We start from the raw sequence: 11,289 nt of genomic DNA, 5'->3' as shown, positions 1-11,289 counted from the left end.
GGACAGAGGTGTGCATGCACACAAACAAATGCTATATATCAGTTCCTGCATAATATATAGTCTCGCTCATCAAGAGGATGCTGAAACATTCCATTTCAAGCTACAAGGAAAGAGTTATGAAAGAGTTCCTTATTGCTTTATTCACTTAACGAGGGGGGGGAAAAAGGATTAGTACTTACCTTCTTTTTGGGAGGTACGTTGAAATAGCCATTTGAATATACCACAGACGCTACTAAAATACTTGCATAAAGACATTTTATTATGAATGTACTGTATATATAGTTTGTTTTTTTTAATCTGAGGTGCTTATACAAACAGGCCCATATCAGTTGAAGGATACCATGTTAGTTTGCAGGGCATGACAGCGGTTGAACGCCTGTCAGCTCCAAAGCTTTGCTGAAGTTAATCTCTTGAGGTTTAGCAGTACCCTTGGTGAGCTTCAGAAATCGAATACATCCTTTAAAACGGATGTTAGTGGTCAGCCCAAACTGGTTCAGGCCATCTGAGAGAGGAGGGAAAAAAAGGCAAAAAGAATTATGTAAGTTTGAGCTGATACTTAAGTTTGTTCTACAAGACTCTTGCAGAAGAACAGACTTCCCCAGGAATATTTCTTGTGTTTTTATTTGCTGTTTATCTTCTTTATTCAAAAAGTGACAAACATTATGACTGAATGTGATATATGCTTGAGTTAGTGATAACAGTCATCTTTCCTTCTCCTTTCCCAGCATGACAGTGGCAGAATCTGAACACATTTAAACTGCTGTTGTAAACCATCTAAGTCAGTTACATGATATAGGAAATTAAGCAAAATAGTCAAATGCCAGCTTGCTACCTACAAATGGTGTATGATGAGTACATACTCATCTGCAAATCTCCAACTGCTCCTCTATTTAGCCACAGAATAACAGAGCAAAAGAAGGCCAAAATGGATGCAGTTCTCTTTAGCCCTAACATCATGAGACAGTCACTCAGTATGGACATCAGGTGTCATTTAAGGAATGGTTTTGAGAATTTTCAAACAYTGAATTTTATATATTTATTAATCTTGCTGATGGTAAAGCCAGGGATTTGAGTACATCTTATTCATTAAAGGAGGAGGGAATTCTTCTAGTCCTAACAGAGGGCAGAGGTGAGGGTTCATTTGATGGGGAAGCTGGAAGTCTTTCTCTCCACTGCCTGAAATTCATGGCCAAACTTGTTTTTCAGTTCTCTTTCAAATGAAGAAGTGGCTACAGGCATGCACTCCAGTACGAATCTACATGACTGATACAAGTAAGGGCTGCACAAAGACGTTTACACCTATAGAGGACTGACTAGACATAGCATCACGCTGTTTCACGGAGCGTGTGCATCCTCTGACCTTGAACCCATCTGTCCCTTCTTACACGAGGAAGGGTGATAGCAGGAGATGGGTAATGGCTGTATGCACAGCTAGGAATTGATATCCTTGCCTGCTTTCTGGTGGCAGAAAGTTTCTCTGCATAGGGAATTTGCCACCAGCTAATTCTAGCTGGTTTACGACTGTTTTGCACTGCTTATGAAGCCAGGCGATGCCTCAAGTAGACTGGAAAATACATAACCCTTACTGATTTTACAAGATCCCTTGATACTGCACTTAAATTTGTGATATTTGTATATATATATATATAGAAAAGCTGTCACAGCTCTTGGACTGACCCATTTCTGTTCTCTGTCTCAGGCAAGGATAGTTGGGAAGAATCTAGATGAAAATATTTCTCTGATGGTTTGATTAAAAAAAAAAAAAAAAAAAGCAGCCAGGTATATGTGGCTGTTCAGGTATTGGGAATGTTAAAACAAATCTTGGGTGAGCTAGACTAGTCAGCAAGGCAAATGTCAGATGGTTAAATGTCCATGGTAAGTTTTTTAAACCATTTCACAATTTGGCATGTGGCTGTGGCTCAACAGAGGAGTATCACTTCAACATATGTAAGTGTAGGCTTGTTTTGTACAGACTGCAGTTTTACTTCAATTTGTTCCTCTTTCTGCTAAATACAGTTCAGAAGAAGATAGTAACTCCATCTGCAGTGTTTCTTCAGTACTAACTCCTATGTTAAAAGCCTGTTTGGTTGTAAAAATACTGCCAGAGAGGGTTTCTTTTCTTCTGTCACAAAGTTGTCACTCCTTATCAACAGTCACTGTGACTGAAGTATAATTCTCTCGTATCTCAGTATCAAGAATATTTTTTAAAAAGTTGAAGGTTTCTTGGATGTACTGCATCACACAGATTAGTATGGGGGAAAAACAACTTCAAGAGGATCATTTAGGAATTAACCCCAAAGCAGTTTTGCTTTTGACCTCAGTATGCACTATCAGACATAAATTGCAAACACGTTTAGCTTTTTTGTTCTCAAGATAGAGGAACGCATTATTATAAATACAGTGAAATTGGCCATGTTTACAAACATCTCAACTGTGATTTTAGAAAGTAACATGCTATTAGATAAGCCTGTTGATTGTCCATGAATAGATAGATACCAGTATTCATTACCAGTATAGTGGAAGATGAAGCTAGTTACAGAGTTCAGCCTAGTGCTGGATCTTATTCATTCACCTCTGCTAGAAACAAGTTCTCTCTAGGACTCCCAGAATACTGAGTAGCAAATTTTGTTTTTTTCTGTAAAAAACCCACCAGACTCAAGACACTCTGTAAAGACATTTATCATAAATAGATGTTCTCTTACCTCTCCGTACAAGCTGTTGTTCACATTCCTCAATGCATATTTTACAGGCTTATTTACCCACACAGCCTCCCCCCGCCTGCCATAAAAGTACATACATGTTCTTCAGTTAAATTAAAATTTGCCAAATGCTCTAACCATTGGTTATAAAAAAAGAAAGATTTAAGAGGGAGGTTGTGTGTGTGTGTGTGTGTGGGGGGGAACAGGAGTCAGAAAGAGTCCCTGTTCCCCTGTGACAGCATCTGTATTTTAGAATGGGCAGGGGATGTGTGAGATCCCCTTGGTGCTGCAATACTCTTGTTCCAAAATGCAGCTGGATGCAAAAATGAGCATCCATGCCAACTGCTACAAACTTGGATATTCTTATTCATCAACTTTAGCATATTAGGCCTAATTGCATTTAGACATTATCAAGGCAGTGTTGCTAGGGCATGAGTAAAGAGTTATTTGCGTGTTGAATGCTCACCAGGATATCCTCCAACAAAGACAGGATCATTAGTGTCTGCTGAGGTCGAGGCTCTGTTTGGGCTGTTACCGTCCACCTGGCTGCCATCTACAGTCAGCTCTAAATGGTGTTTGATCTTGTTCGCAAGAACCTTGTGCCACTGTCCATCACACAAGCTGCCTGGTGCATCAGGCTCATAGGTAGCAGAAAATCGGCCTGCGCCATTGTCAACATGAAACATCACCTGAAAACCAAGACATGAAAATGAGCTAGTTCTCAAAACAGTTCTGCATAGTTTGGTAAGCCAGCCCCATAAAAAAGAAGTATGGATTTAAAATAAATGTGTATTATTTGCTTATTTTTATTATATCTTTGTCTTTTTTAATTTAAAATCAACATGCTCTGTTGATTGCACACACTAAATCACAGAATCACAGAATGGTTGAGGTTGGAAGGGACCTCTGGAGATCATCTAGTCCAACCCCCCTGCTCAAGCAGCACGTTGCACAGGATTGCGTCCAGGCGTGTTTTGAATATCTCCAGAGAAGGAGACTCCACAACCTCTCTGGGCAAACTGTTCCAGTGCTCTGTCACCCTCACAGTGAAGAAGTTTTTCCTCATGTTCAGATGGAATTTTCTGTGTCTCAGTTTGTGCCCGTTGCCTCGTGTCCTGTTGCTGGGCACCACTGAAAAGAGTCTGGTCCCATCCTCTCGACACCCTCCCTTTAAATATTTGTACACATTGATAAGATCTCCTCTCAGCCTTCTCTTCTCCAGGCTAAACAGGCCCAGCTCTCTCAGTCTTTCCTCATAAGAGAGATGCTCCAGTCCCCTAATCATCTGTGTAGCCCTTCGCTGGACTTGCTCCAGTAGTGCCACATCCCTCTTGTACTGGGGAGCCCAGAACTGGRCRCAGTACTCCAGATGTGGCCTCMCCAGGGCTGAGTAGAGGGGGAGAATCACCTCCCTCGACCTGCTGGCAACACTCTTCCTGATGCACCCCAGGATCCCATTGGCCTGCTTGGCCACAAGGGCACATTGCTGGCTCATGCAATTTTAAAGCTTCGATTAAATTAAAGCTTCGATTTAATAGCAAACTCCATTTGGATGGATTGCTGTGCCCTTGCACCAGTCTCACTGGGGTCTGGGTTATGTCACTCAGATAAATGTTAGTGGAAATACATAAAATTGTTGTAGAGTTTGTCATTTTTTCCATTTTTGTCTTAGTTTTTGCCCCCCCCCCCAAAAAAAGAGCTCTTTATAGTGATGGACTACTCTGAAATAAGATACACACAAGAAACTAGCAGTATTAATAGCAAAGCCTTTTCTCACAGCTTTGAATATTCTCACTGATTTCAGTCCTGATGCTGTAGTTTTAGGAAGCTCAAGTATTACAGTGTCTTTTAGAAAATCTTAGTAAAAGTATAAAAACCTCTTGATTATGGAAAGTGGCAAATGCTGCATATAGGAGAGCCCTGATATGGACAAAGATATCTTGAGAGTGGGGCAGTGAACTAGCATTTAAACTGTGTTTTTAAAAACAAGCTCTACAAAGAGCCAAAAATGCTTCGTTACTCACTTTTCCATCTACTAGTTCAATGCCAAGCCCATCCATTTTCTGGCTGCTAATTCCTAGAAGAACACCATTCATTTGCGTTGTACGGAATTCAAATTCCACTAGCAGGTCTGTTCCCACTTTGTATGYGCCAACTTGGAAGAAAAAAATATAATAAAATGAAGAACAGCATTTAATACATTATTCCTAATAATTACACAAAGTGTGTTGACAGTAATGCAAGGTAACATAGCAGTAGTAATGAATCCATTTCCTGTGAAATCCCATAAGTAAGTAACACTTATAGTGGCTGTACTTAGTGTACTCAGACCTTGCTAGAAAGCCATATAGTCTATCATTAGGCAATATAATAAACATGATAAGTAGGATTTTCAAACTATTGGTCTCACTTTGCTTCTATTGAAGTCAATAGGAGTTAGGTAGCACTGAAAGTTTTTGAAAATACCATCTCTTGTTTCTTTGTTCTGTGCTTATCAGCAAAATTGCTGTTCATCATTACCTGTTTTGGCAAAGCCTGTTCCATCAAAGTATGTTCCCTTCTGTGCAGTGACAAAGCATTTTCCAACACTGAAGCTAGAAGTTGGATTATCCAGATCAACAGGTGATTCTGTCATTTTAAAACTTCTGATGCAACCAACAATGCTATAGGTGACCTGCATTCAATATTTCAAACAAAAAGTTTTACTGTGCAAAGCAAGCGTAAGTGCTCATAAGAAGGGCCTAAATTATGTCATCAAAAAGTACCTTTCCTCTGCTTATAAATCTGCTGGCTTTATGGAGCTGAATAAGACTTGAATTTTACATGGCTAATCCTTAATATCTGATTGTAATTGGAATCTAATCTCCTTCACATTGAGGATGAATTACATTACTTTCCAGAGATGTGATTTGAGTCACATCTATTTGGCTTAATGGAGGGGACATAAAATAATACACTGCATAATGAAACATAGCAAATTACATCAGCAAAGCAGAAATTTAATGGCCCATACTTTACCTTTTTAATTGACTAGCTTATGGGGTTTGCTAGTAGACAAAGATACTGGATATAGTTCTCTGGGTTGCTGGTAATTTTTCTAGGGGGGGTTTTGCTTTAATCACTTTACTGTGGGCCTAATGTTGCATGGTAAGACTGAGGTAATGTAGGTACATGCCTGATAAAAAAAACAGTAAAGGTTTTTGGCTCTRCATGGTCCTCCACATAGCCTTATGTAGGACCACTTATCACATTCAAAATAGCTATTCTGCTGGCCACAGAGACTGGCAGAAGCAGGGAATGTGCTTTGGCATATGGAGGCTGCCAGGCAGGACAGCAAACCACAATTCTTGTTTGGCTTCTGCGCTGGGAGCACATTACTGCGCCTATGAACATGTGTGTACTTAAGCTGGTGGTGTAAGTGAAATCCTGGGGCAGGAGTGAGAGGCTGCCCAGGCTGACACCGCTGGCTTGCCCTGGGGCTCAGCTGCATGATGAGTGCATCCCAGGGCACCTTTGAAAGCATCCCTGCCTTGGGAACCACTCCTGAGCTTGCCCTCCTTTTTCTCTCTGAGGTATGCAGAAGCTGTATTTTGGTTCTCAGCTTGACATGAAGGCTTTGGTATGTGACTTAGTCAGGAATGCTTATCCCTGATAATAGGGGGGGAGAGGAAAATGATAAATAAATACTGTGAAGAAGAAAAGGAAGACATACTCATAAGCAATGTGGCAGGGGAAAAATAAGAAACAACACACAAAATACAGTGTAGAAATACTTACAAATGCAGGCAGGAAAAAGGTGCATCTGCAGAAGAGGGAAGTTTTGACTATGCACACCACCTCCTCTATTAAGATTCCTGACTACTGATTTGTGAGAATTTCCAAAACTTTCACTTAAAAAAAATCACTTTCCTAATAAATCAAAGCTGCATATACTGTGGCAGTGTAGCATAATGCTTTTAAAAAGACCAATACAAAGTTCTCATGAGAACTTTAAAATATCACTGAATAAATTCATTTCTGGTCTGAGCAATGGTTTCTGTCAGGTTCTTCATAAATAGACCTTTTTTCTAATTTCTAAATGAAAAACATCTCCAAATCGACAAGTTTCGGTACCAAAAAATTGAATCTTGCTAACTTTACTGTGAGAATAAATCACAGAAATGCAAGATTTTAAACAACTCTGATAAGATGCTCTAACTTTAAAATCTCACTTTCCCTACAGAAAGGCAAGACTGGTTATACTTTAGCATGATAATATGATATATAAAATCTTTTGCAGAAAGTGGAGTTTCGAGTGCCTAAAATGTGAAATCTGCTGAAGCCAAACAAGTAGGTATCACACTCTTCTGCACTGAACAGAAAGCCAGCCCACGTACTGTTACGTATTAGTGTCTAAAAAAGGTTGATGTGTGTTTAGTAGAAAGGCCTAACTCAGATAATACATGCTTTCAACTTATTTTGCTTCAGAGACTTTACAGCAGCCTACAGCAGAACATTCTATTAATACATCATGTAATATATTTTACTGAGAATGATTGAAAGGTAAGCACTGCTTTTTACCTTCTGTGAATGATGTTTGACATTGCAGCTTCATTTAAATCCCAAAGCATAAAAGACTGTCAGAATCTAACTGGACTGTTACTCCCAGACTGAGCCATTTGTCTCCAGGGGTTGCCTCTATTGCTTCTGGCAGGGAGCAATAGGTAAGAATCTGGTGTCACCTATATCTCCTTAGATTAATATTTGTTAATTGCAGCTGTATTTCAAAGAGTATAGTTTGATAGTATTAGGACTTATTTGTTATGGGTAGTTAAATATTTCTTTGTGTTCAGTGCCTCAGAGCTGTTTTGGTAAATCAGTAGATTTGTCTCAGTTGGGTCTTTCAGCACAGTCCAAAATTTGCTAAGTAGTCTGATCTTATTGGTCAGTTTTCCTTAGTGGAATACTGACTCTCGGGTTTAGAACAGCTACTCTTCCTTTTCGTTCTCTGTCCTAAAGTTATTATAATGACTTGTTTAACAAGAATCTAGGAATTCCTTTATTGTATTTATTTTGTCAATTCTAATTGGTTGACTCTTGCCTGTCTATAGAATGGTATTTGCCATTCTGTAATAATCTTACTAGAATGGTATTTACTCACATGCAGTTTCTTTGAGAGTCTGGATTTCTTGCCAGGATGTGTAATTTTGCCTCCTCCTTACTCATTCTGTATAACCCTGCAGAATGAGCCTAGACATAGTTGCTGCTTATAATCCATCTTTTTGTCCACTCTTATGCTGCACAATATGCCCAACTTGTTTGCTATAATGAAGCTGACTCAGGTTCTGACTTTCTGACTTAAAAAAAACCCTCTATCCAGAGAGAAAAGTAATGCAGGGAAGAGTTTTTCTCTAATTTCTGATACTGGCATGTCTTTGGTGGAAGAGGGGAGCAGCAGAAAAGAGAGATGACTGACATGGAGTTCTCTAGATTGTTGCAGTAAATGGCCTGGATGAGGGGACACAGTGTTCCTATTTAATCCCACAGAGTTTAGGCCAAAAAGGTATTGATCTCTTGGGGTTCTCCATTTGCCAAGAGATCTTTCTAGTCATCATGGAAGCTTGGCATTCAGAAGGCCTAACAATTTAAAGTGACTCAATGATAAATTCATGTATACACATTTGATTTGGAACTAGAAAGAGGACAGCACAGTTTTCATGTTCTTACTTGAAAATGAATTCTCTCCTAGTTTGGCAATAACAACACAAGCCGATTACTACAGTAAGCAGCAGTACTACTGGGTACTTTGTCCAGCATAATTTTGGCTTCTCCTGTTTCTTTTAGGAAAGTTCACAGTTCCTTACCACTTATTGCTAGGTGAATTACAGCCCAGAGAAAAGGCAAGTAGAATTTAGGACCTTATCCTTTCTAGTTGTGCAGGGACTGCAGTGCATACAAGTGTATGGATCTTTCCACTTTTCCATAACAGTAACTGTTTACTATTTCCAGTTCTTTTTACTGGGCTCTGAGTCAGATGCATATACTGAAGGAATTTTGTATACCTTCAGTAAGCTGCATTTTATCAGTATGCTTGAGTATTTGGGTGGGGAGGGGTGGGGCAGGTGAAACAAACCAGAACTGGAAAGACAGTGGTACTGATCCAGACATACTTAAGCAGTGTGGGATAGCTTAATTAAACTTACCGGACCGATTCTTCTAGTTGTGTAGTTAACTGGCAGTCCTCCAACATACAGCATTCCTACAACGTCTAATATATCAGCCTTCTTGGGACTAACAGTCCTGTTTGAAACACCATCTACTATAAGGTTTCCTTCTTGCTTGGTTCGAAATATTTTTATCTAAAAAGAAACACAAATGTAATACAGACAGTTTTCTGATAACAAAGTGTTTTCAGATGATTGTGACTAGCCTTACAGTCCAAACTATGCAACAACAAAGGAGAAAGTAGTAGGAGCAATCAGCAGTAGCGGTGTGGTAGCAGCTATGGATAATGTTTCTGGAACAGAACTCTCCTGTGCAAGCTTCTGTGCAAACATATGACTGCCTTTTAATTAGATCTATGTCAGGAGGCATCCTGACTATTATTTATTAGAGTTACTAAGAGGATTAGGGGTTCCTTTTGACAGCACAGTTATTACTATCATAGGCATGCTACAACTTTGTTTTTTCTAGACTCAGATAATAATTTTAAGTACTAGGAATAGTAAATCCTGAATGTTAATGGTACCTGTTACAAAGCTTTATTACAGCACATGTTTACAGACGATACTGAGTTTATGATTCCACTAGTTTGGACGTGCCTCAGATCATAGTTCAGGCTAGAATAAATATATTACCAACTGTATTCGTAAGGCTTCTGTTCAGACAAATGGGCTGTGAAGCACACAGAGGAAGTGTGATTGCTGAAAAGTTGATGAAATTCTACCTCTTAACAACTGTAGGCCAATTTCTCTCCAAAGAGTTTCACTGAAATCTCTACAGATCAATATAGTAATGGTCTGTATATAAAAAGGATTAAATATAAAATACAACATGCATACTAGCAAATTTTAAAACAGCATAGTAGTTAGCTCATCAAAGTAGCAGAAAGAGAGAAACAGCATTTTATTTGGCTTTTCTTTAACATGGCTGCTCTTCTTTCAATGTAGCAGCACATCTGTCATGAAACAGGAGTTACTGAATATTGACGGGGTAGTTTGGAGGCAAGGAACTGAAGTTGGTGTTTATACACAACTGTAAATTCGAGATGGACAGTTAACCTGGGCAGAAGGAGGTATTTGGTGAGTGAGAAAGGAATTGGGAATGGACACTTACACAGGACTTACTTAAAGAGAGAAGAGCTGTGATGAAGCCCAGCAGCATGGTGTGGCACAGCAGTGAAGCCTGGCAGGAAAGCTTTACCAGTGCTGTAGCTTCTATAGGCCTGATGGATACATTTCTACCTAAGCCACTTCAAATGGAGAAAAAGTTCTCCTTAAAAGGATTATTTTAAGGAAAAGCCCCTGCTTTCTTAAAAACAAAACCTGTTGCCTTTTATTAGAAAAGGTTGTCTTTTTTTTCCCCATCCCAAAATGGATTTTTCTTGTGCTTTTTGGGAACTATGCCTTTCTCAATTTGTCTCCATTCTCTCCTACAAAAACGGGATCTCTAGCAAGGCTCCATCTCTCACAGACTGCCAGGCTGCATGCTCAAAGAGCATAGTCTTGTGTTAAGAAATATATGCTCCAGTTAGTGCTCTTCAAATATAAAGAAAACTGGACTAAAAGAGCAAAACATATCTTTGTTCTGTACCTGTAGAGGGTCTAGCAAAAAGGGGCCCTGGTCCACTGTCAGTGCTCCTAGGCATTATGTTAAACAGATAAATAATGAGTACAAATTTTTTTATTCCCCTGATGAAATAGCTTGATTTAGAAATCTGTTACCATCAAAAAGTTTCTGAATAAAAATCCAATAAAAATAAAATTTCCATGGAACAGGGTGGAAGTGAAGCAGAGAGGGACTAAGGATGTCTGCAAAGAGGGTGATGAGAGTGATTCAAGCATAATAGAAAATGCAAGTAGAGTTTTTCTCATTTGATGACAGGGATGTGGATGGTGACTATCCAAACATCTGTCTAAAATCTAATGCCTCTTAGAGCATACAACTTGAATACATAGTTATCCATTTTCTTTTCTTCTCTCTCATTATTGGTACCTTTGGGCTTTTATTGTGCTTAATGAATATACTGTGTATCTGTTGCCCTTGGCCCAATAAATGCTATATTTCATGGTTGTGATATTATTTCTTCTCTTATCATCCAAAAGCCACTGGCATTCTATATATTGATAAATGCTTTTTCTCATAAAGCCACATAAGACGCTGCCAAATACATCTATGAATATCCTATTCATTCCCTAATGAACTTAATTAATAATGCAGGGAAAATTTACTTAAATATTATTTTTTTCTGTGTTCTTAGCTTTATAACTGAACAGTAACATAATTAACACTCTTCTGATTATGTATCCAATCATGATGAGGTGTTGCTCACCTGAGTCATATTAGGCAAGAAGGAACATTTTCTGCAGATCCTTACTACACATGGGGCATA

The 11,289-nt window shown here is 39.0% G+C and overlaps 1 protein-coding gene across 1 annotated transcript in view; it reads right to left on the bottom strand.

The window, feature by feature from the left end:
• Positions 1-344: 344 nt before the first annotated feature.
• Positions 345-11,289, bottom strand: part of LAMA2 (laminin subunit alpha 2) — a 288,465-nt gene continuing 277,520 nt past the window's right edge. The window contains exons 60-64 of the mRNA XM_026070008.1: positions 8,882-9,037; positions 5,220-5,373; positions 4,724-4,854; positions 3,166-3,388; positions 345-502 (exon numbers count right to left, since the gene is read on the bottom strand). Coding sequence (XP_025925793.1) covers positions 345-502; positions 3,166-3,388; positions 4,724-4,854; positions 5,220-5,373; positions 8,882-9,037 — 822 coding nt within the window. The remainder of the gene's footprint in view (positions 503-3,165; positions 3,389-4,723; positions 4,855-5,219; positions 5,374-8,881; positions 9,038-11,289) is intronic.

Source organism: Apteryx rowi, unplaced genomic scaffold (genome assembly GCF_003343035.1).
Source record: "Apteryx rowi isolate R43461 unplaced genomic scaffold, aptRow1 scaffold_301, whole genome shotgun sequence".
Classification (NCBI taxonomy): Eukaryota; Metazoa; Chordata; class Aves; order Apterygiformes; family Apterygidae; genus Apteryx; species Apteryx rowi.
The sequence above is the reverse complement of the archived record's forward strand: the minus strand, read 5'-3'. Positions and strand labels throughout refer to the sequence as shown.